The sequence below is a fragment of the Scyliorhinus canicula genome, chromosome 7 (assembly GCF_902713615.1).
Source record: "Scyliorhinus canicula chromosome 7, sScyCan1.1, whole genome shotgun sequence".
In the NCBI taxonomy this organism is placed as follows: domain Eukaryota; kingdom Metazoa; phylum Chordata; class Chondrichthyes; order Carcharhiniformes; family Scyliorhinidae; genus Scyliorhinus; species Scyliorhinus canicula.
In genome coordinates this window covers 36,917,284-36,944,168 of record NC_052152.1, presented here as the reverse complement: position 1 = coordinate 36,944,168, position 26,885 = coordinate 36,917,284, and the positions used below count along the sequence as shown (strand labels likewise).

Genomic DNA, 26,885 nt, shown 5'->3' with positions numbered 1-26,885 from the left:
TGTGCTATATACACAAATTAAGTACATCCTCATCCCACCAACAATGACAGCCCCCCCCCCCCCCCCGAACCACGATAGAGTTCTTCTTGTCCTCACATTTCACTCAGGCAGCACCCCCATTCAAAGTGTCGTCCTCTGCCATCTCCGTCAACTCCAGTATGATGCCTCCACCATCTTCCTCTCACCCCTGTCAGCACTCCACAGGGACCATTCCTCTGTGTCACTCTGGTACACTCCTCTATCATCCCCACCTCCCCATCCCCTTCCCACGGCACTTTCCCCTGCAATCACAGAAGGTGCAACTCCTGCCCCTTTACCTCCTCCCTCATCACTGTCAAAGGCCCCAAACGTTGCTTTCATGTTAAGCAGCATTTCACTTGTTCCTCCTTCAATTTTCTCCACTGTATCCGCTGCTTCCAACGTGGTCGTCTCGACATTAGGGAGACTAAATGCAGACTGGGTGACTGCTTTGCGAACAGGTGAACATGAATACCGTTGCTCCATCCACAAGCCTGACCCCCGACCTTCCTGTCGCTTCAGCAGCTTGTTCTCATGCCCACATGTCTATCCTTTGCCTGCTGCAATGACGTCCAACACAAACTAACGGTACACTTTATCGCCTAATTAGGCACAACAGCCATCAGGATTCAACATTGTGTCCGACAGCTTTAGACTGTGACCTTTCACTTTCATCTTACATTGAACATACAGTGCAGAAGGAGGCCATTTGGCCCATCGAGTCTGCACCGACCCACTTAAGCCCTCACTTCCACCCTATCCCCGTAACCCAATAACCCCTCCTAACCTTTTTGGTCACTTAGGGCAATTTATTATGGCAATTCCACCTAACCTGCACGTCTTTGGACTGTGGGAGGAAACCAGAGCACCCGGAGGAAACCCAAGCAAACACGGAGAGAATGTGCAAACTCCACACGGATAGTGACCCAGAGCCGAGATCGAGCCAGGATAGAACCTGGGGCCTCGGCGCCGTGAGACTACAGGGCTAACCCACTGCTCCACCGTGCTGCCCCCCCCCCCCCCCCCTCCGACTCATATACGTCCCCTCCACATTTCCCTCGCCACACCCTGCCTCCCATCTCTTCCCTCCACAGCGAGCCTACTCCCTCTACGGCCATCCTTCCCAATCTCTCCCTCTGCAGCCTTCCTTCCAAATTCTTCCCTGTGGCCCTCTTTCCCAACCACTCCCCTCCATGCCACTCCTTCCCAACAAATCCCTCCGCATCCCTTCTTCCCAGTCCTCTCTCCACGGCCCTCCTTCCCAACCACTTCCTCCTACCCACCATCCCTCTGCATACACCTTACCCACTCCCCTCTATACCTTCTCCCCCTCTATATTGTCCCTCCCCGTCACAACTCCTTGCCCTCGAAATCCCCTCCCCCTCCGCATATCTCCCCTCCCCATCCTCCCTTCCCCCTCCCCATCCTCTCTTTCCCCCTCTAATGTCCTCCCTTTGTCCACCTTCCTCTGTTTGCTTTTTGCCAACACTTACCCTCTATACCCCTCCACATCCATGTTCCCCTCCATTGACCTATATACCCCCTTCCCCTCTATATTCCCCTTTCCTCCTCTCTACCCCCCTCTATCAACCATTCCACTCTCTTTCCCCCAGCTCTTCTACATCATCCTTTTCCCTCGATATCCTCCTTTATCTACCTTTCTCCTCCATTTCCTCTTCTTTCCCCCCAATCCCCCTGAACACCCCAACATCCCTCCCCTCACCGTGCCAGCGTTATCTCTGTCCACTGCTTCTGTTCTTGTGGTTCCGGCGGCCGAGACCTTTTCCCATCGGGAATGAGGTTTCTGAAGGCAGACGATTATGAGAATAGGAGAAAGGATAGAAATTTAAACACTTACTGAGATTCACCTTATTTATAGAAAAGGCTTCCACCGTTATCTACTTATTCTTAAGATTAAAATAAATTGTACAGAACTTGCAACATATTTTGAATGCTGGGATTGAAAATATTGTAGGTTGGCCCAAGAAAGTTGGGCCAATGAGTCCAGCATTGATTCAAAGTAGATCTGGTGTAAAATGGCTCCTGTGAGAGCAATGTCATGCTGTTAGAAGAAAATAAAGCATTATTTTCCTGCCAAACAATAAAAGGATTTTATTTTCAGTGATGGGAACTTGGGGTCCAGCCTTTCCAGATCAACCCAATCAAAAATTCCAGAGCACACTAGACTATATCCAAATAGAGAGGATAATCATTTGTAGATTTAAACCTAAAAAGACCAGGAGAAATAACTTGAACTTATATCGGACTCTTCATGTTGTTCTCAAACAACCTAAAGTATTTTGCAAATATGAAGGTGCTTCTGAAGTGGTTACGATTATTGTAATGGAGGGAAATGCTGCAATCAAAATGTGCACACAAGACCCTACAAATATCAGCAAGGCAAATCATGAAATAAATTGTTTTTCAGTGATGTTAGTTGAGGAATAAATACTGGCCGAGACATCCGTCTTAAAACTTTTCCAAATTGAACTTCATGTTCAACAGAATTCCTGCAGTATATAAATTCAATATTGAACACTGAAATCCTTATTCAAAGTAAAGTTGGTCCAATGTATTCATCTGGATTGAATTTACACTTCTTGGTTCATCTATCCCTTCGCAACACTTTATAAACATTGTGACCACACAGCTGGAACTTATAACTATGGGCACTGTGCATGCAGCTTATTAGATCAGCATTAAAAAATACAATGTTGGTCTTTAGCTCCTTTGGGGGTTTAAGACTCTCAAGTTGAAGGGAGATCATTTTACAAGTCATAGTTTAAGCATGGGAGATGCTTAACCCAGCTGGCTAGGTGGCTAGCATGTAGTTCTCAGAATTGCACCAACAGTGTGATCTGAGTCCTATACCGGCTGAGACAGACTTGGGACCTTCCACTTCATCCTGCCTCTGAGAATGAGAGGCGCCTCCGACAAAAATACGGTCATGAAAATGGCTCAAAACGAAGTATCAGTAGACAACAAACAAAGGACCTCGGCAGAGCACACATGAATAAAATGAAGTATCATACCAATTTGTATATGAAGTCAATTGTTGTAACACCAGTTATGTATTATGACAGGAATGAATCCCAGGTGGACAATAAAATATTTGGTAAGCTACATTTCTTTATATTTCCCCCGTAATCCTCTGAGGGATGATAATGGATTGGATTGGATTTGTTTATTGTCACGTATACCGAGGTACAGTGAAAAGTATTTTTCTGCAAGCAGCTCAACAGATCATTCAGTACATGGGAAGAAAAGGGAATTAAACAGAATTCAAGAAAATACATGAGAATACATAATAGGGCAACACAATATATACAATATAACTACATAAGCATTGGCATCGGATGAAGCATACGTGGGTGTAGTGTTAATGAGGTCAGTCCATAAGAGGGTCATTTAGGAGTCTGGTGACAGTGGGGAAGAAGCTGTTTTTGAGTCTGTTTGTGCGTGTTCTCAGACTTCTGAATCTCCTGCCCGATGGAAGAAGTTGGAAAAGTGAGTAAGCCGGGTGGGACGGATCCTTGATTATGCTGCCTGCTTTTCCCCGGCAGCGGGAGGTGTAGATGGAATCAATGGATGGGAGGCAGGTTCGTGTGATGGACTGGGCGGTATTCACGACTCTCTGAAGTTCCTTGCGGTCCTGGGCCGAGCAGTTGCCATACCAGGCTGTGATGCAGCCCGATAGGATGCTTTCTATAGTGCATCTGTAAAAGTTGGTAAGGGTTAATGTGGACATGCCGAATTTCCTTAGTGTCCTGAGGAAGTATAGGCGCTGTTGTGCTTTCTTGGTGGTAGCGTCGACGTGAGTGGACCAGGATAGATTTTTGGTGATGTGCACCCTAGGAATTTGAAACTGCTCACCATCTCTACCTCAGCTCCGTTGATGCTGACAGGGGTGTGTACAGTACTTTGCTTCCTGAAGTCGATGACCAGCTCTTTAGTTTTGCTGGCATTGAGGGAGAGATTGTTGTCGTTACACCACTCCGCTAGGTTCTCTATCTCCCTCCTGTATTCGGACTCGTCGTTATTCGAGGTCCGGCCCACTATGGTCGTATCGTCAGCAAACTTGTAGGTGGAGTTGGAACCAAGTTTTGCCATGCAGTCATGTGTGTACAGGGAGTAGAGTAGGGGGCTAAGTACGCAGCCTTGCGGGGCACCGGTATTGAGGACTATTATGGAGGAGGTGTTGGTGTTCATTCTTACTGACTGTGGTCTGTTGGTCAGAAAGTCAAGGATCCAGTTGCAGAGTGGAGAGCCAAGTCCTAGGTTTTGGAGCTTTGATATGAGCTTGGCTGGGATTATGGTGTTGAAGGCGGAGCTGTAGTCAATAAATAGGAGTCTGATGTAGGAGTCCTTGTTTTAGAGATGCTCTAGGGATGAGTGTAGGGCCAGGGAAATGGTGTCTGATGTGGACCGGTTGCGACGGTATGCGAATTGAAGTGGGTCAAGGCGTTCCGGGAGTATGGAGGTGATGCGCTTCATGATCAGCCTCTCGAAGCACTTCATTACAACTGACGTCAGGGCCACCGGGCGGTAGTCATTGAGGCACGTTGCCTGGTTCTTCTTTGGTACCGGTATGATGGTGGTCTTCTTGAAGCAGGTGGGGACCTCGGAGTGGAGTAGGGATAGGTTAAAGATGTCTGTGAATACCTCTGCCAGCTGGTATGTGCAGGCTCTGAGTGCACGACCAGGGATCCCGTCCGGGCCTATCGCCTTCCGTGGGTTCAGTTTCTGGAAGGCCGATCTGACTTCGGAAACTGTGATGGTGGGTATGGGTGAATTATGGGTTGCTGGGGCACTCGATAGCGGATTGTTGGTTACCTGCTCAAACCGAGCATAGAATGCATTAAGTTCATCGGGGAGGGGTGCGCTGCTGCCAGTGATACTGCTCGGCTTCGCTTTATAACCCGTGATGTTGTTTAGTCCTTGCCACAACCGCCGAGAGTCTGTCTGTGTCTCTAGCTTAGTTTGATATTCTCTCTTGGCATCTCGGATGGCTTTGCGGAGGTCGTACCTGGATTTCTTGTATAGGACAGGGTCGTCTGCCTTGAACGCCTCAGATCTGTCCTTCAGTAGGGAGTCAATCTTGCGGTTGAGCCATGGTTTCCGGTTGGGGAACATACGTACTGCTTTCTTTGGCACGCAGTCGTCCACACATTTGCTGATGAAGTCTGTGACGGTGGTGACATACTCATTTAAGTTAGTCGCTGAGTTCTTAAATATGGACCAGTCCACTGTCTCCAAGCAGTCACGTAAGAGCTCTTCTGTCTCCTCGGACCAGCACTACACAACCTTCTTAGCTGGATTCTCCCGCTTGAGTTTCTGCTTGTAAGCCGGGAGAAGGAGCACAGTCTTATGGTCTGATTTCCCAAAGTGCGGTCGGGGGATGGAACGGTAGGCGCCCTTGATTTTTGAGTAGCAGTGGTCAAGAGTGTTGTCGCCCCTGGTGGGACAGGAGATGTGCTGGTAGAATTTTGGCAGTACACTCTTGAGGTTGGCTTTGTTGAATTCTCCGGCCACAATGAACAAGGCCTCCGGGTGTTCTGTTTCATAGTTGTTTATGACTGTGTACAGTTCATCCAGCGCCTTCCTCACTTCTGCCTGGGGTGGGATGTAGACCGCTGTGATAATGGCTGAAGTGAACTCACGTGGAAGATAGTATGGGCGGCACTTTACGGTCAAGTATTCCAGGTCTGGGGAGCAGTAGGTCGCCAGGGTCACCACATCCAAGCACCAGGAGGAGTTGATGATTCACCGCCTTCCCCCTCATCTCCTTTGGTGTGTGTCCGATGTTAGGCCAACGTGGGCTGCAAGTTCCCTGAAATTATTAGAAATAAAGGACAATCTTCCTCCACCCTGCTGGGCATGAACCCTGCACAGTTGCCTTCGATATAATCCACATTCAGATGGAAAATCAATCATGTCTCGTATCAGTATTTCACGGAGGCATCATTCACACAGGAATTCAGATATCACTGGATATCCAAGATATTGTTGTTATCACTACTGTATCAACCATCTTTCTGAAATCAGCCATTCAGCTGCCTGTATTTTTCCCCGCCACTTTCTATTGCCTGTTAAGCCATAGCACCTCCAAACTTTCCTCCAGAGCCCCGAGCCAGTATCTCTTTTCAGGTTTTTTCCCCACCATGTCATCTTGTAGGTTATCTTCAGCATCGGATGTACCTATTGCTCCCTTAACTCCTTTCCCATGAAACAACCGAGAACCCAATTTCCTTTCTAGGTCCCATGCTAGCTGATGTTGTAAATCACTTTCTCTATTAGAACTGCCCCTTCCACTTTCAAATCTGCCATCACCTCCTCTTTCTCTCCCCACCCCCCCCCACCCCTTTCAAAGTACAAACTACCCCACCATTACCAATCTCACCTTCCTTCCCAAAGTCCTGGAGCAGGATGTCTCCTCCCAAATCCATGCTTATTTTTCTTGCAACTCCAGATCATTCTATCCGTATCTCAGAACTAAAACAGTGTTAATCAAATTTCGAACTACATTCTTGATTACTGTATTATTGTTCCTTATCGCTCTTCTTGACCACTCAGCAACCCCCTGACAGCATCAGTCACACCATCCTCCTCCATTTCTCAGCACAATGCGTGAAACAACCCTCGCCTGGTTACAATCTTAATTATCCGATTGTAACCAAAGCTACAAAGGTCAGAGAAAGTATCTTCATATGACATCTCCTGTCCTCCGATGCACTAACCCCTAACACTGCTCAATACATAGGGTTGCCAACTGAGATTAAATATATTCCTATAGGTTTCCTCACACGACTTTCCTCCCATATTCTAGCTATTTGTCGCCCAACACATCCATCCGTATGACGAACTGCCTTCCTATGTGAATTGGTAAGCAAAAAGACATAACCCAATTAGATGAAGATAGAGAGTCAGTGAAACAGCCTACTTTCCCCCCACCATTTTCAATATTTTTAAATCTGGTAACAAACAAATGTTCAAAAATTGACAATATATTTGAATGCCTCAATGATTTATCTCCAGGTGTGCACGCAGCAATGCCTTGATCTTCAATTCCTGGGTATTCCAGGCCAATCCTGGAGGGTTGGCAACACTATCAACATAACACACTCTCACCACTGATCCTTCAGTTATCAGGTCTCATGCCTTATTCCATTTTACCCATACATGCTAACCTATGCTGCCAGCTTTACATGCATTGGTCAGCTTCCAAATACCTCCAGCTACTGAGCTATAGCATTTCCCATGAAAAAATAGGAACAAGCCAGCCAAAGACACTGCAGCACACCAGTGACTTTCTTTCCCCATCTCTTGCAGGACAGGAGTTGCCCATAGCTGCAGAGAACAGTCGAGAACCAGCAGGAGGTGGACACTTCTGTATTGGCTGGGTCCTCTGAAAGAGAATGTTTAGCTTCATGGGCCAGCTATAACAAATGCTGTTGCATTCACTGTCCTTCGTCACCACGGTCTCTCAGTCAACCAGCCCAGAGTTGAGGTCATCCTGCAAAGTCATTTGTAGAATCCCCCACTGATTCATCAACCTTTTACTGCCAGGCTTCAGCATTAGCTACCACTGAACTGTGAAGTGGGGATAAGTGGATGACATTTCAGGTGAATCAACGTCTGTGTATCTGCTCTCAAACAGCTTATCATGAGCGAAGAGATTAAAGGTGCCTGCTCCCAAGGTGACCTCCAAACAGCTGGTGACAAGGAATGCATCATGATAGCAAGATTTAGGATGTAGCAGACGACCATATTCTTGGAGACATGCCCCATTCAGAACTGCAGGGCTCTCCCGAGTGGTCTAAGCAGGGGTTTTAACTTCATGACCTTCCTGGTGGTTGCATGGTTCTCATTTTTGGCATTTATGTCCTCCCATGGTCAGGTGGCAGAGGGGAGTCATTTGAAAGGTGTAAAGCATGTGTCCCTTATCATGCAGCACCCAATCAGTGGTCCTCTGTGGTGCATCAGAGATGATGGGTATGGCTGACTGGTACAGATTAAAAATATCTTCGGTGCTGCCACGATAGCAGGCATTCACTGATAGGGCCTACTGGGCATGGTCGCACCCCACAGAGTGGCAGCCCTTGTGGTTATGGAAATTATCTCCATTAACATAGAGTCAAAATATGGAAGTAACCCCATCAGCATTTCAAGCCGGACTCAGCATTAAGGTGGGATCCAATTTGTATGAACCACTTGTTCGAACCGGCAAAGTTGGATGCCACATTTTGGGTGGGGGGGGGGGGGGGGGGTTGAATGTGAAGGGGCTGGAGAGAGCGAGTGATTTATTTCTGGAGGGGCAGTTTGCTAGCCTGGAGAAACTGAAAGTCGGGCTCTTGAGCTCGGACATGTTTAGGTACCTCCAGGTTTGAAATTTTGATCGACAGATGTTTCCGACATTTCCAGTGGTACCACCTTTAACCTTATTCAATAATATTCTTTCTTGTTCGGGGTCGGTCGAATGTAGTAGGCCTGGCATCTACGGACAGATTTTAGGAGAAGAGTTGGTTTCGGGGAGGGGGTGAAGGCTAAATAAGAGGTGGACCTGGGACCTATACTGGAGGAGGTGGTGTGGTTTGAGTCCCTTCGTAGGATTAACTCTACTTCATCAGTGCGAGGCTAAGTCTGATCCAGCGCAAAGTAGTGTTTGGGGCACACCTCACCTTCTTTCTTTGAGGGGGCTGAGGATAGGTACGAGCGCTGTTCAAGAGGGCCTGCGGACCATGCGCATATATTCTGGTCCTGTTCCAAGCTTGTGGATTATTTTTTTCAGCATCATATCGGCAATCCTGAATATTGAGATGGAGCCCTGTCTTTTAGTGGCTATATTCAGGGTATCGGCCCTGCCAGAGCTGCAGATGGGGATAGATATCCCTGGCATTCACCTATCTGATTGCTCAGAGGAAAATCCTCCTGAGTTGGAGTTGGTGATGCCACCTAGCGTCTCGGCGTGGCTAGGTGACTTAATGGAGTTTTTGCACCCCAAGCGGGTCAAATATACCATGACGAGGTCAATTGAAGGGTTCTCCCATAGATGGCAACCGTTCATATTGTACTTTAAGGAACTGGTCACCTTTAGCTCTTGGGCAGTAGGGAGTAAGGGGGGGAGGGTTACTAGGTTATTGTTCTTGTTATTTGGTTTGCAGTTGTTTGTAATTTTTTTGTATTTTTTGGGTATAAAATGCTAAACGTTTAATACAAATACGGCGAGTCGGTACATCTGGGAATCCTGCCAGGCTGGCAAATCAATGTGTTCTCGTCTCCTGTCTCTCTCTGGTCAATGAGATGACAATGAAATAATTAATGAGCTGAAATTGCCTTCAGCTAAAACAGAACAGGGGATTCACCCATTTTGTTTTTGCTGGCTGACTGTAATTCTATAATCGCAGGCGGCAAGACCACAAAGTCGATGGGATCCTTTTTAAATATGAAAAGTTGGCATAATACTCAATTAAATAAATGTGCTCTATTGGCAGGCTTCCGTCAAGGCCTAAAGCAATTCTTGTAGAAGTGTTTGCTCTGCACCTTCACCCCACTGCCCCCTCCCCCCCCTTTCACAAATGGAGGCAGGAAATCTATCTGCACAAGTAAAATGGCAAGTGTCTTTTGAGTTGCCATAAGGGCACATTACCCTCTAATGGTAATACTGCTTTGAACAGATTCCTGATTAAACTAACACTGAATTATGGGACAATGTTTTAATGCATCGGGTATTTTAACAAAATTAACTACATTTTGAGACATGCTTTTAATGCCTGGGAACTAAAGTAGTACACAGTTTCAGAAAACATTGCTTTCTCCTACAAGAATGATGGTATTGATGGGTCATTTTTCTTTTGCGGCCTGAACCTGGTTGGTGAGGCTCAAAATCTAAAAATTGAACAGTTCTGTCAACTGTTTTAAAGCTACAGTGACTGTTTCAGGGATTGCCAGGTAACAGTGGAGGTGACAATATTGTCAGAGCACCAGTGATCTGAATGCAAATTCTGGGTCAAAGGGAGCCCCGAAAGTTGAATTAGCTCATGATCGATTTTAAAAAAGGTTGAAATATAATCAGACAATACTTGCTGCCTTCTCTATGTGCTTGTCGTATGACAAAAAAGGATGCATCTATAAGGGTGCAATTTTTTGGATACTGTTTCTTACACACACTTTAGGATCTCATGCAACCATAATATGATAGAAGTTTTTAATCAACATGGAGATTGAAATAGTTGATTCTGAAATTAGGGTCCTGAATCTTAATAAAGGAAGCTACGACGGCATGTGGAGCGAGTTGGCTTTGATCAATTGGGGAATGTTACTTAAAGGGATGACAGTGGATAGGCAATGCAAGCATTCAAGGAGCGCATGGGGTAACTGCAACAACTGTTTATTCCTGTCTGGCACAAAAGTAAAATGGAAACAGTCGCCAATCCGTGGCTTCAAACGGAAATTAAATAGTATTTGATTCAAAGAAGAAGCGTACAAATTGACTAAGAAAAACAACAGGGCTGAGGACTGGGAGCAGTTTATAATTCAGCAAAGAAAGACCAAGGGATTGATGAAGAAGGGGAAAATAGAGTACGAGAGTAAGCTTGCAGGGAACATAAAAACTGATTGTAAAGGTCTGTGAGGAGAAAAAGATTGGTGAAGACAAACATAGGTCGCTGGCAGTCAGAAACAGGGAAATGTGTAATAGTTGACAAAGAAATGGCTGAACAACTAAATGCATACTTTGGTTCTGTCTTCACAAATGAGGACACAAATCAGATACCAGAAATGTTGGGGAATGCAGTGTTTAGTGAGAAGGAGGAATTGAAGGAGATCAATATCAGTGGAGAAAGGGTGTTAAGGAAATTGATGGGATAGAAGGATAATAATAATAACAACTTATTGTCACAAGTAGGCTTCAATTAAGTTACTGTGAAAAGCCCCCTAGTCGCCACATTCCAACGCCTGTTCGGGGAACTGGTACGGGAATTGAACCGTGCTGCTGCCTTGTCCTGCATTACAAGCCACGGTTTATTGAATGTCTGATAATCTACATCCCAGAGTATTTAAGGACCTGACTCTAGAAATAGTGGATGTATCGGTGGTCATCGTCCAGTATTCGATAGGCTCTGGAAAAGATTCTGCAGACTGAAGAGGGCATTTAAAAGGGAAGGTAGAGAGAATACAAGGAATTATAGACCAATAAGCCTGAGATCAGTAGTGGGGAAATCCTGGAATACATTTTCAAAAGATTCTATAGCTGAGCACTGGAATTGGTTAGGATTGTATTCACTGGAGTTCAGAGGAATGAGGTGGGGGGGGTCCCATAGAAACCTACAAAATTCTAATAGGCCTGGACAGGGTAGATGCAGGAAGGATGTTCTCGATGGTGGGTGTGTCTGAGGAAATGGGGTAAATCATTTAGGACAAAGATGAGGAGAAATTTCTTCACTTAGAGAGTAGTGAGCTATGGGATTCATTACCACAGGAAGTAGTTGAAGTCAAAAAAACATGGTGTGTTTTCAAGAAGCAGATAGATATAGCACCTGCAGCGAAGCGGATCAAAGGATGTGGGAGGAGAAACGGGATTAGGCTATTTGAGTTGGATGATCAGCCATGATCATAATGAATGGCCTCCTCCTGCTCTTATTTTGTATGTTTCTCTGTTACCTAGGGGTAACAAAATGCCAAGTTGCACCTTGAAGTACCCGCTGGCAAAATGTATTAAGTTTTGACATTCATGTTTCCAATAAATAAGTCAATTGTGCTAAGTTGATGTGTAGATTGTAGAGCAGATTTTACATTTTGAAAAGTCATCAAACTGCCACTAATGAAAGAGAGAGAGAGAGAAGATTGGTATCATAGAAAAGTCCCTGGCACTTGAAGCCAACTTTTAAGCCAGAAACTGGACGTTGCACTGGCAGTCAACCAAAACCAATGATGTAGGGGTTACATTAAAAGAACCGTTGCAGCTAAGACCGTGGAAAGTTATTTTGTGAATTTGATTCATTCTGAAGAAAACGCGCTCTATAGTAATTCAAAAAAGTACGAGTTAAGATTTGATCCTAAGAAACAGAAACCAAATGAATGATGATCTAAAATCTGGACTTCATAAGTACATTATATTTTATGTCAACAGTTAATCATTAATCAATTTAAATGAAACTGTTGGCCAAATCGGATGAAATTGTCACCAGCCAGATAATTCAGAATTAGAAAGTCAGCTTTTCAACACAAGCCAAAAGAGGCTGGATATGAATGGGCAAATAAAGTGCATTATAAATCTAGTACAGGTACTGCCTCTCAAAACCTGCGACCTCGGGACCGATGTCATGCTAAATTTTGGGTTGGATGGGGCAGACCAAGGCCAGTTAGGTCAAGCCCAGTCAGGTGGGATCAAGGACGTTCAGAGTGTGGGAATAGACAGGGGCACAAGCTGCGACCCACACTTTACCAATGCAGCACCTAGCTGAATTGACCAGGTATGTTCTTTTAAAAACACTCAATTGAAATTGATGCATGGAAAATTCTAAAGATGTTAGGTTCGGACAATTCCAGTTTTTAGACAGCCGGATGTGAGACACTGTACTGTACATGACAATGTTCAAATGGTAAGATACTGCATTTAGGAACCAGGATTGTCACAGCTGACTAAAAGTAAATGCTGTTACAATATTTATGGACGCTCTTTCATGAAATATATTTGGAGCTTCTGTAATAACATTACTGGTGGCGTAGTGGTATTGTTGCTGGACTGGTGAACCAGAGACCCAGGACAATAGTTTAGGAACCGAGGTTCGCATCCCATCATGGCAGATGGTGGAAATTATAGCAAATAAATATCTGGAAGTCTAATAACGACCTTGAAACCATTGTTGATTGTCGTAAAAAAAACAGTTGGTTCACTCATGTCTTTTAGGGAAGGAAATCTGCAGTCCTCACCTGATGTGGCCTACATGTGACTTCAGATCCACAACAATGTGGCTTACTCATAAATGCCTTAAATGCCCTCTGAAATGGCCTAGCCAGCCACTCAGTTGTATCAAACCGCAACAAAGTCAATAAAAAGGAAAGAAACTGGATGGAACACCTGACATTCGATCTAGGCACTGGAAATAACAATGCAAGTCCACTCTTGAAAGTCCTCTTTACTAACATCTGGGGGTCTGTGCCAAAATTTGAAGGGCTGTCTCACAGACTAGTCAAGCAACAGCCTGACATGCTCACACTCCGAAATCATACCTTACAGATAATGTCCAGACACCATGGTCACCACCCTTGGATAAGCCCTGTCCCACCAGCTGGATGGACGCAGCAGATAGTGGCACAGTGGTATGTACAGTTGGGAGGGAGTTGCCCTGGGAGTCCTCAACATCGACTCTGGACCCAATGAAGTCTCATTGCTTCAGGCCAAACATGGGCAAGGAAATGTACCGTTTACCATCAGCGGATGAATCAGTACTCCACCATGTTGAACCCACTTGGAGGAAGTGCGGAGGGTGGCAAGGGCACAGAATGTACTCTGGGTGGGGAATTTCAATGTCCATCACCAAGTGTGGCTTGGTAGCACCATTACTGACCAAACTAGCCAAGTACTAAAGGACATAGCTGTTAGGCTTGGTCTTCAACAGGTGGTGAGGGAACCAAGAGGGAAATCCCTACTTGACCTCATCCTCATCAACCCCCCTGCCAAGAAGCATCTGTCCATGACAGTCCTTGTGGAGACAAAGTCCCGTCATCACATTGTGAATAGAAAAACTAGTCAATAAGAATCAGGGGGAAATCTCTGCACTGGTTGGGAGTCATACCTAGACCAAAGGAAGACGGCTGCGGTTGTTGGAGGTCAGTCATCTTAGTCCCGGAATATCACTGCAGGAGTTCCTCAGGGTAGTGTCCTAGGCCCAACCATCTTCAGCTGCTTCATCAATGACCTTCCTTCCAATATAAGGTTAGATGTGGGGATGTTCGGTGATGATTGCACAATGTTCAGCACCATTCACGACTCCGCAGACACTGAGGCAGTCCACATGCAAATGCAGCAAGACCTGGACAATATCTAGGCTTGGGCCGACAAGTGGCAAGCAACATGCGCGCCATATAAGTGCTAAGCAATGACCATCTCCAACAAGAGAGAATCTAACCATTAGCCCTTGAAATTACCATAACTGAAGTTCCCACTATCAACATCCTGGGGGGTTACCATTGACCAGAAACTGATCTGGACTAGCCATATAAATAATATTACTATAAGAGCAGGTCAGAGGCTAAGAATCCTGTGGTGAACAACTCACCTCTTTACTCCTCAAAGTCTGCCCACCACCTGCAAGGCACAAGTCAAGAGTGTGATGGAATAGTCTCCATTTGCCTGGATGAGTGCAGCTCCAACAACACTCAAGAAGCTCGACACCATCCAGGACATACAAGCCTGCCTGATTGGGAATGCCATTCACTCCCTCCTTCACGGACGCATAGTAGCAGCAGTGCACATCATCGAGAAGATGCACTGGCAGAAACTCACCAAGACTCCTTAGGGAGCACCTTTCAAATCCACGACCAATACCACCTAGAACGACAAGGGCAGCAGATACCTGGGAACATCACCACCTGGATGTTCTGCTCCAAGTCACTCGCCATCCTGACTTGGAAATATATAATCGTTCCTTTCCTGTCACTGGGTCAAAATTCTAGAACTCCCTCCCTAACAGCACCATGGATGTACCTATACTACATGACCTGCAGCAGTCCAAGAAGGTAGCTCATTACCATCTTCTCGGGGCAATTAGATATGGGTAACAAATGCTGGCCTAGCCAGGGAAGCCCACATCTTGTAAAAATAAATAATAAAAAATGTATTCATTAGTTGTGACGCATATTTACAGAATTTACTTCCACAAAGAAGTTCCTGGACATTCTCTCTCATACACAATTCTATGGTTGTATATTTTAGGTTCAGATTTTTAATAAGTCAGAAAACAACCTCAATAAACAAACACTGCTAGGCCTACTGAATTTTTTCAGCATTTTTTGTTTTTCCCTCAATGAACAAATTCATATTTGCAATATTGTTATAAAGGGAGGCAATATTATCAACTTTGTTTCTGATTGGTTGTGATTCAATGACCAACACAACATCCATTTTTTGCCCCAAGCACCAGACTCCAATGGCAGCAATATGTTTCCAACACAGAGGTATTGCAGCTTTCTAACTCAGAAAGTATAATGGCAATGCTCAAGCGATGTTGACTACGTGGCCAAGCCAAATCATCAAATGGACGATGGTCACCTACCAGAAGATGCATTGAATGGAAAGTTTGATGACTCGAGGAGACGTGTTGAGTAGCCAAAGCTAAACTACAAAGATTCATGCAAGTGCAACATAATTCATGCCAGACTGACTTCAACAACTGGGAACAGTCTGCACGTGACTGAGGCATTTGGTGCTGAAGTCTCCATGCTGTAGCACAGAAATTTAAAAAAACGAAGTCTTCAGATTGCCACAGAAAATACCATCGTAGGAAGAAGCATGCAGCAGTAGCTCCTGCCGGAATGATTGATGGCCTACAACGCTCCCACTGTAACCGACAATGCCTTGCTTGAATTGAACTCTACTCCCACTTCAACACTCAACAGCTGAGCAGCACATGTGGATCATCAGCAACAGTGCAAAGCCAAAGAAGGCAGGCTGCTCTAACACAGTTCAGAATGAAAGAGAGCACATAAATCAAAAATTTGAAAAACTACGAGAAACTTAATATATTCATGTTCCAGCATGATTGTTTACTTTTCTTACATGATTGAATTTGTGTGGTATTTTCAATGTGACACATACACACAAAATTATTATTTTATGAAACGGTATTATGCTAGAAATGGAAAGGAAATGTATATTTGCTTTGGGGAGGATGTTATTTGTGACAGACGAAAAAAACAATTTTCTACTCTGAACACACTGGGACCCATACACGAGGTTGTAGAGGGTTATCAGTAGGTTTTTTGGTTTTTTTTAATTGAATACCAAATTATTTTTTTTTCCAATTAAGGCGCTATTTAGCGTGGCCATTTCACCTCCCCTGCACAACTTTTTGGGTTTGGGGATGACACCTACGCAGACACAGGGAGAATGTGCAAACTCCAGAGAGACAGTGACCTGGGGCCGGGATTGAACCCGGGTCCTCGGTGCCGTGAGGCAGCAGTGCTAACCACTGAACCAGCGTGCTGTCTGCAATTATTGTTAACTTATAAATGTTAATATCAATTAAAATTCAAAGTAGATTTTCAGATGTATTTTCCTACAACTGGGATCCTATGTGGCTGTCACAAAGGTAAACGATCTCTCATCCTTCTTGATATATCTGCTGCCTTTTACATGGTTGACCACACTGCCCTCTTCCAAAGTTTTCAATCTGGTTCCATTCTTACCTATCTAATTGTAGTCAGGGAATCACCTGCAAAGGTTTCTCTTCCTGCACCGTTGCCTCTGGTGTCCGTCACACAATCTATCCGGCCCCATCCCATTTCTTGTTTACATGCTTCCCCTTGTGATCTCACCCAAAGACACAATCAGTTTTCACATGTATGGTCTACTTCACCACCACCTTTCTTTCTATCTTTTCCAGTGGCTTTAAATTGTCAAGACTGCTTGTCCGACATCCAGCACTGAGTGAACTGCAATTTCCTTCAATCAAACGTTGGGAAAACCAAAGCCTTTTGTCCTTGCTCCAGATTCCTTTTCCTAGTCACCAACCCTATCGCTCTTTTTGGCAATGGGGTCGAACCACACTAGATGCAATGCTACTGTCACATCTGACCCCAAGTTGAGCTTCCTCATCTGTGCCATCCGCTGTTGAAACTCTGATCCATGCTTTTGTCCTAAATACACTTGACACTCCCAAGGCATCCCAGGTTTACCTCTCACATTCCCTAAAGTTGAGGTCATCCAAAAGTCTGCTGCCCATACCCTTTCTTGCATCAAGTCCTGTTCACCCATCGTCCCCAAGCTCACTTCCCTGCATTGGTTTCCGATTAAGCAATGCCTTGGTTTAACATTTTAATCCTTATTTTCAAACCCTTCCATGGCCAAATCCCTTCCTTTTGCAGCAATCTCCTCCAGTCATAATGCACTCAGATGTCAGTGCTCTTCTAATTCTGATCTTGTAAGCATCCTCAATTTTGATTGCTCTACCACTAATATCTGTACCGCTTGCTTCCCAGGCCCTCAGCTCTAGAATTCCCTCCCTAAACCTCTCTCCTCCTCTTTAAGAAGCTCCTAAAAAACATTCTTTGACCAAGATTTTGGACATCTGTTGCAATATCTCCTTAAGTGACTTGGCGTCAAATTTTGCTTTGTATGTTCCTCTAAAGTACCTTGGATATTTTATGTTACAGATGCTGCAGAAATAAAAGTTGATCTTTCTTGTTGATATTCAAACATGCATTTGTTCTTTTAAACAGGTGCATGGAATTCCAGTTACTTGCAATTGAAGGAATCAAGGTATTCTGGGTTACTAACCTTGTTTAGCTGTGCAGGACGAATGTTCAGAAAGGAGGATTTAAAAACAAAGAATTTGTTTTAGTAGACTTACAGATTTCCAAAGATGACCAATCACAGACCTCTATGTATACAAAAGATTGCTTATCGATTAAAGGACAACAAGAATCTTGATTCATTGAAGTGAAAACATGCAATTGAGTCATCACTAGAGAGATGTTTCAGCAGACATTTCTCCCCTTTTCATTTGATTTTGGGTGGTCTGGGAAAGGTAGTTATTCCCTGTCACAACTGGCATCAGGCATACAACCCAAATATTGACAGGAATACTGTAATGAGACATAAATAAAGAGAATGCTGCTGTAGGGAGTCAGGTGGTGTTATTTAAATCTTTACAACTGCCAATATCCTGAAATGTGATTTTTAAAACTGACGACTAGCACAATTCATTGTCGAACAGAATTACAATAGGCAAGATTTAAAAAAAGAATTGACTGCCATCAGCCATGCTTTGCAGAGGTAGATGCTGCAGTCACTTTCCTCTACTTCAACCCTCGTCCAAGGAAGGTTACTCAGCGCCACTGTAAACATTAACTGGAGCTCCACCAAAATTACTTTGACACCAGCAAATTAGCAAAGAAGCACAAGATAGACAAAACTCCGAATCCATCAGCACATCTCCATCTCTCTGCTCGGAGAGTTTTACTTGCTGTAGTGAGAAATATGCAAGCTCCAATTCAAACATGTGCTTCAATGGAAAATGCTTCCATCCAGATTCTTTTTTCTCCAATTGAGACCCATCTAAACTATCCAACATTATATTCCTATTTGAATTTCTGACAAAGTTTCAAGCAGCAATAATGTTTCTACATTTCAGACTTGTTGGGCCACGAATCAATGGTGAAGAGACTTCAAATCTTTCCACACTCAATCCACCATCAGGATGTTCTGTGGGCTCTCGCTTCTTCCTTCAGCGGAGGTCCAACCAATCTACATCCACCACCTTCCTCTTTCTGGTTGAACTTGCTCTCAACTTGAACAATTTCTCCTCTAACTGCACTCATTTTCTCCAAATAAAGGATGCTGTGGTCTCAGCTATACCTGTCATTTTGTGGGCTATGTGGTAAATTACTTGTTCCAGTCCTAGTCATACACCAGCCATCACTTCTTCTTCCAGCACATTGATGACTGTATCAGTGTCTTTTGTTGCTCCTGCCCAAAACTGGGAAGTTTCATTAACTTTACTATTTCTACCGTTCTCTCACTTCACATAATCCACCATCAACCTTTCCCTTCCTCCACTTTTCTGCCTCCATTTCAGCAGCTAAGCTATCAATAAATATTTACTGTACCTCTAACTTCCACAACTACCCCAACTACACTTTCTTACACCCTGCTTCCTGCAAAGCTCCATTCCATTCTCCCAAACTTTTAGACACATCTGTTCTGACGATGGCATCTTCTATGAGAGTGCTGCTGTTGTATCTTCCTTTATTCTCAACTGAGAACTCCGCACTCACCACCCCCCCCCCCCCCCCCCCCCCCCACAACATAGTTGACAGGGCTCGTAATCATGTCTGTTCCCTTTTCTGCATTCTCCTCTGCGAGAACTCTGATAGAATTCCCCTTCCATACCTCCAATCTCCATATTCAATGGGTCACCCTCCACTTTACACCAACTCCATTGTGATGCCACCACCAAACACATCTTCCCCTCCCTTTTCAGCATTCTGAAGAGGCAATTCCCTCCATGTCACCTTGGTCTTCAATCATCCTGAACAGATTTTCCCCTTCCCATGTAAGGGGAAATGGCTGCAACATCTGCTCTTTTGCTTCCTGTCTTCTCACCTCCAAGGTCCCAATGTTGAAACAGCTATTTGTGCATTTCTTTACATTTAGAATGCAATGTTCACTGCTCACAATATGGCCTGCTCTACAATGTGAGGAGGCCAAATTTATATTGGGCATCACCTCTGTTTAATCGATAGGCATGATCTGGACCTCCTGGTCACCTGTCATTAGAATTCTGCCATTTGCTCTTCCACCAACATCCTTGTCCTCAGCCTCCTGCAGTGTTTCAATGAAGGTCAAAGAACAGTACCTCATCTTTCAATTATGTACTCTACAGACCCAAAACAAAAGCTAAACAATTTCGGACCGCAATATCTCCCTAATTTTTCCTCAGGATTTGGTTTTAATTTTTCATCCAGATGTTGTCCTCATGGCAGACTGGTACAAAAGGTAAATTGCATGGGATTCGGGATGTGCTTGCTAGATGGATAAAGGAGTGGAAGTGGAAGGGAGTTTTTCAGAATGGAGATCTGTAACTAGTGGTGTTTCACAGGGATCAGTGCTGGGCCCACTGTTATTTGTAATAAATATATATATATAATATATATATATAAATGATCTGGAGGAAAACATAAATGGTCTGATTAGCAAGTTTGCAAATGACACTTAAGATAGGTGGAATTCCAGATAGTGAAGGGAACTGTTCTCATGAGCAACACGGTCCGTCTCTCTAGTGAATACTGAAGCAAAATATTCATTTAGGGCCTCCCCCACCTCCTCAGACTCTAGGCACAAGTTCCCTCCACTATCCCTGATCGGCCCTACTCTCACTCTGATCATCCTCTTATTTCTCACACAAGTGTAGAACTCTTTGGGATTTTCCCTAATCCTTCCCGCCAGGGCTTTTTCATGCCCCGTTCTAGCTCTCCTCAGTCCATTTTTGAGTTCCTTCCTGGCTACCTTCTAACCCTCTAGAGTCAGATCCTTGCTTCCTCAACCTTACGTAAGCTTCCTTCTTCCTCTTGACTAGAAGCTCCACTTCTCTTGTCATCCAAGGCTCCTTCACCTTACCATTCCTTCCTCGTCTCAATGGGACTAAAACTATCCAGCACTCGCAGCAAGTGCTCCTTAAACAGTCCCCACATTACTGTTGTGCATTTCCCCAAGAACAATTGTTCCCATTTTATAATGTTAGTTTACATCGCTCGTGACTCCGAGCGAGTTGAGAAAATATTATTTTACAACATTTTGGGTGTTATGAACAAAGTGCGATGGTGAATTAAAGAATGAATTTATATTTCCTTAGCACCTTTCATGTTCTCAGCATGTCTCAATCAATTTATGTGTGATGTTAGTTCAGGGATAAATGTTGGTTAACACATCAAAAGAATTATCCAGCAACCTTTTTAATGGTTGATAGAGATCTTTTACCTGCAAGGGTAGACAAAGTCCCAGATTATTATCTCATCCTAGAGGTGACAACATCAGCAATGCCACGATCTATGCATCAGTCTGCCATGTGTGTCTGGCAGGGGCTTGAAACCTTAACCAGGTTGATGGCAGTAAAGAAACCGTGTGACACATACAGAACATTTGTTCTATGCTCAAGACTTTTAAGCTACAAAAATAAAAATACCAGTACACATCGGCAAATCTGAGCAAATGTTTTTAAAAGTTGAATTGATCTATATAAACAGTTTAAAAATCAAAGAAAGCAAACCAAATAAAACTGCCGGATTTTCTGACCCTTCCTGCCAGCTGGTCAGGAAGATTGCGGCAAAATCAACCTCCACGGCATGGCTGGTGAACAACACAAATGGCCATGGAGTTCAACAGAAATTAAGATCTCACAAACCTCCTCCATGAGAAAACCTGCCATGGGGAGTGTTAGAAAGAGCAAATTGATTAGAACAGCAAATCCATCTAATCAAGATGGTTCACATCTCACGATAAAGAAGGGGAGTAAAATAAATTTCCCTTAGCAAACAGCTTAATTTCCTGGAAACAATTTCCCCTTGTTTATTGGCAAGAATCCAAAGAGCCAGCTCTTTCATTCTTAATTTTCTAAACGCTACACATCCACTTTTCAAGTCATGAGTGAAATATGCAACTTCACTTTACAAGCCGTGTGAGTGAAATAATGCAACTTCAGCTTGTGCCCTCTGGTTGCAACATGTAGAAGGAGGTCATACATAAGGTAGCTTCCACTAGAGTCCTTGGTTTTTGGCCCTTTTCACCCGGTTCCGGGGAGGGGGGGGGGGGGGGGGGGGGGGGGGGGGGGGGAGTGTGTAATTGGTGCACAGACCCATCCCATTCGAAAGCCATATGTAACAAGATGTCAAATACGTAAGTAGGAAGGTGTGAACGGTAGCTAACCCGAGGAGCTCAGCAAGTTGTGAAGTCCAGTGGAATCAAAGATGGCGGAGGCAAGCTTGCCGGGTGGGGCCACACCCTTTACAGTGGATAAGTTGATGGTGGTATTGGCGGTTGAATTTAAAAGGCAATTCGGCAAGTATTTTGAAAGGCAAGGGAGGGAGACACTGGAGACCCTCAAAAAATTGGTGGAAGACACATAGGTCACGATAAAGGCGGCATTTGGAAAGACCTCGGAGATAGTGTGGGAGCATGGTGATGTGCTGAAGGGGGTGGTGGAGACACTAGCACGACACAGTGAACAATTCGCCTCACTGGATGCAGAGGGTGAAGGACAGGAACAAGAGCCTGAGGATTAAGATAGAGGACTAAATTGCCTTTAGTGTCCAAAAAGGTGAGGTGGGGTTACTGGAATAGGGTGGAGGTGTGGGCTTAAGTAGGGTTATCTTTCGAAGGGCCGGTGCAAACTCAATGGGCCGAATGGCCTCCTTCTGCATTGAAAATTCTATGATTCCATGACCTGGAGAATAAGTCAAGGAGGCAGAACCTTAGGATTGTGGGATTGCCTGAGGCGGTAGAGGGTCGAAGGCGACTGAGTAGTTTGCAGCGATGTTTACCAAGTTGTTGGGGAGGAGGACAAGGTCCCCATCAAGCTGGACAGGGCCCACTGGCTACTCTGGGCGAAACCAACCATGGGCGAATAAGCCTATCGGATGAAGGACTGGGTCCTGAAGTCGGCCAAGGAGAATTGGGAACTCCGGTTGGAAGGCAGGATATTTCAGGATAATGTGGCAGAATTAACAAGGAGGCATGTGGCCTTTAGCAGGGCAAAGTTAGCATTTTACAAGAGTGACGTCCGTTTTGGTGCATTGTACGAGTATGGGATCAGGGTTGAGGGCATTAGTGACTGCCTCGCTTCTGTTTTTTTCGAGGGAAATATTCAGCGAATCTGTGGTGGTGGTCTCCACATTGAAGATATGGAGACGATTTCGGCAGCACTTCCAGATGTTTGACGTCAGGTTTAGGAGCTGGGAGGAGAAGGGGTGGAAGGAATTTGTTTTCGGAAGGGCAATTTGCGAGCTTGGAAGAGTTGTTGGATAAATTTGGGCTTTCGCAGTTGGATACATTTAGGTATGTACAGGTTCGTAATTTCGCAAACAAGGTCTTTCAAACATTTACTGTGGTGCTGCCATCTTCGTTGATGGAGCAGGTTTTGTCTCTTGCGGGGATGGAGGAGGAGAGTCTCACGGGGACTTATAGAAGGATATGGCGGAGGACACAGTAGCTGTGGAGGGGGTTCAGGTAAAGTGGGAGGAGGAGTTGGGGTTGGAGTTGGAGGTGTGATGCGAGGCTCTGGGAAGGGTGAATGCTACGTCTTTGTGAGCGAGATTAGGGTTAATACCAGTTGAAGGTGGTGCATATGGCTCATTTGTCTTGGCCTAGGGTAAGTAGGATGCTTGCAGGAGTGGAGGACAAGTGTGCGCATTGTGGGCGGGGTCCGGCTAACCATGTGCACATGCTCTGGTCGTGTCCTAAGCGTGTGAGGTTCTGGTCTCCTTCTTTCGTAGTGTGTCAGCAATTCTGTAGATTGAACTGTATCCCTGTCCCTTGGGGGCCATATTTCAGGTGGCAGACCACCCGGAGCTGCAAATGGGGACAGGGGTGGGGGCTGACCCTCTGCCCTTCGCCTTGCTGATTGCTTGAAGGCAGGTGTTGCTGGGATGGAGGTCAGCTTCTCCGCCCAGTCCCTCAGTAGGGCTTGGGGATCTTATGGAGTTTTTATACCTCGAGAATATCAAGTACAACATGAGTGAGGTAATTGAGGGGTTCTACCAGAGATGGCAGCCGTTTATTCTGTACTTTAAAGGGCTGGTCATTAGTTGGTTGCTAAGGAAGGGAGAGAGGAGGAGGAAGCAGTTTGGAAGGGGGGATATTTCTGTCGGGGATGGTGGGAGAGATGGTTTTGGGTTGTTTGTTACTCTCTATTGTTATGTATAAAATTGAAAATGTTAAATCATTTTTTTTAAAAACTTCAGATCTTCTGTTTATGGAACCCAAACTTGCCGACCACTAATCAAGACTCAAAGCAAGGTTATTTTCTCTATATTATCAATATAAGCATGGCTAGCCACAGACTTAACTTTTCCTGCCGTCTCTTGTGAATCACTGGAGGCATAACATAAACCGAATCCTTTACTACCTTTCAGATGGTTTCAGAAATTAAAGCATAAACTTGTGGCTCAACTGTTTGCTTTTCCACCGAGATGCACCACTTATTTGTCGAAAGGCAAATCTTGTGCATCAACTACTACAACATCACTAACTTATCACAGTTGAAGTTAATTTAGAATACCTGGAAAAGATGAAATGGGAAATCAGGTGAACAGGGAATCAAATATACACAGAGCCACAAATTCAGTCACACAAAGCGATTCCAGATAGTTGCTCTTTTTTTGTATGGGTATTCAGTTCTCAAGAGGAAGATATGTGGGGAACTGTTTATCTTTTAACATCCACTATCACCATCAATTAGAGGTCTTGTGATGGAGTAGGTAGCAAGATCTGGGTTAGAGAGACCCACCCCAGAACTTGATGGCCAAGGAAGGTGCATTCATAACATTGCCAAACAGGTTAATTATTAACCTGCAAATCCAATACATACCAATGGCAGGCAGTATGTGTGAGAGATCCCTGGTCAGCCATGGGGTGGAAAGAAAGTTGGAGCCTTGACCATTGTTTTATCCATAGCTCCAAACTACAATAGGCATGTAAACGTACATGTTGACGTAGCAACTTTTATGCTGAGTGATCTATATCACACATTACCATCAAGCACTCCCAATTCTAATACTGAGCAACTCTTATGTTGCAAAATCTCCCTAACAAGATGCCTTCATCATAGCATCAGCAGAATGCCCTGTTTTGCAACTTAGTGGCATTTCCAACGGGAATCGAGATGAAGTGCAAATTCTAATCTCTGTGGGCGGGCTTCAAACTCAATGCTAAGTTCCCGGCAGTTCCATATTGTAAACATTTATTGGATTCAGACTTCCCGCACTCATTTTATTTAGCAAATGATGTAACTGAGGCAGAAAACAAAACCAGCCCACGTGTCTGAATTGGATCCAAATTAGAGAGATGTAGTTATTAATTTCTCAGTAAAATTAATTTCTTATATCAAAAGACCCATGAACTTCCATGTACAGCACCTAGAAAACTGATGTGAAGTCAATAAAAATCGATTAAAAAGCCAAATGTTACACTCACCAAGGCTGGCTCAGTATAAAATGGAGCTTTTCAGTCTGGAAATCACTTTTCAATAAGGTGTGATGCTGGCACATGCTATTTTACAAGACATCTGCCCATTCAACAGAGTGTATAGTTATAGTTTGTAGCACTTGCTGTGAAATAAACTTGTACTGACTTTAGTATTTTGTTAGCAACTGTTATTACTACGTAAAGTAAATGTGGTGTGTTCAGAAAAATAGATTGTGCTTTTTTCCAATTAGCAAAATAGAGTTTTAGCCAGCACAAACATTGGTAGATTACAAAGAGTGAGTTCTGAGTCATGACAGGGGCATCTCCTGCTTAGCACATTTAACCACCCTTAATTAAAATGCACCTTTCTCCTTCTGTCAATTCTAACATCAAGCCATAAAAATTGGGCATAATGTACTATTTCCCAGATATGGCTTCAGGTATACATGAGGAAATGCCTATTTTCACAACATCCTTTCACTTCCACATGGGCTGACTTCTATATAGAGATCTAAACTCAGTGGAATGGAAATATACACCAATCATGAAAGTGTACAAAACACTAATTCTACAATACTCCCGCTAATCAATCTGTGCAAGCAATACATTCCAGAGGTGAAATGAAATGAAATGAAAACTGCTTATTGTCACAAGTAGGCTTCAAATGAAGTTACTGTGAAAAGCCCCTAGTCGCCACATTCGGTGCTTGTGGTATTTTAACTCTTATCTGGCTGCATCCCAGCCTGGTATGGCAACTGCTCGGCCCAAGACTGCAAGAAACTACAGAGAGTCGTGAACACCGCCTAGTCCATCACACAAACCCGCCTCCCATTGACTCTATCTACATTCTCTGCTACCTTGGGAAAACGGACAGCAGAATCAAAGACCCCTCCCACCCAGCTTACTCACCTTTCCAACTTCCTCCATCGGGCAGGAGATACAAAAGTCTGAGAGTACGCACAGATTCAAAAACAGCTTCTTCCCCACTGTTACCAGACTCCTAAACAACCCGCTTATGGACTGATCTGAATAATACTACACTGCTATATGCTTCACCCAATGTCGGTGTCTATGTATTTACATTGTGTACCTTGTGTTGCCCTTTTACGTATTTTCTTTTCTTGTACTAAGTGATCTGTTTGAGCTGCACACAGAAAAATACTTTTCACTGCACCTTGATACACATGACAATAAACAAATCCAATCCAATCCGATCTTGCAGACAAATTATTTTCTTTTGTTTCCATATTTTGCATTTAGTATCTTGCTTTGTTGAGTTGCTTCTACGCATTAGCCCACCAATAAATTTATTTCTCGGTTTTACACCATCGATGTGCGCCATTTTCTGCCTTACAAGAGTCAGGGGAACATCCCACAAGACCTCCAGTGTTGGAGAGTAATTCCAAACTATTGCTCTCTCGGCCATGGGCAAAAGTACAAGTTTCAGATCAGAAAGCAGTTATAAATACAAGCTAAAGCATGGAGAAAAGCCCCATACAAGTAATAACCTGGCAATTAGGCATTGCAAATAAAACTCCCTCTTGTGCAGGATCAATCTCGCCAGTTCTCATCAGAATGATTTACAGTAGACTGGAAATTCTCACTTTTTCAAGAACATCTCCAATTTACTGAAAGGCAATCCCAGCACACACCAACTATTTCACTGCCTTTCAGAAACGTGTCTATTCTAGTCTCCCTTGCCTACACCCGCAAGTAACATTTTTTAATTCAAAAACCGGTCTTAGGAAATTCTGCAGCCTGAAAATTGACCATGTGATTTTATAATTGGTTCTAGGTGTACATCTTTTTTCAAACCTTGATGAACTGACTTATGATTTTAGGTTAACAAGTTGCCATCACCACAGACTTCAGGGAATTTCCATAAATGAGAAATGGGGAAAAGATCTTGGAGACTGAAGATGCAAGTGAAGGTTTCAGGGAAAAAATCATAACAATTGATACCGTCCTG

At 44.2% G+C, this 26,885-nt stretch overlaps 1 protein-coding gene across 6 annotated transcripts in view; it reads right to left on the bottom strand.

Moving 5' to 3' along the window:
• Positions 1-26,885, bottom strand: part of tfg (trafficking from ER to golgi regulator) — a 146,324-nt gene that overhangs the window by 25,674 nt on the left and 93,765 nt on the right. For 3 of the 6 annotated variants that reach the window (XM_038801789.1, XM_038801792.1, XM_038801794.1), the window contains one exon: positions 17,516-17,524. The exons of the other annotated variants lie outside the window; for them this stretch is intronic. In XM_038801789.1, coding sequence (XP_038657717.1) covers positions 17,516-17,524 — 9 coding nt within the window. The remainder of the gene's footprint in view (positions 1-17,515; positions 17,525-26,885) is intronic. 6 annotated transcript variants of the gene reach the window in all.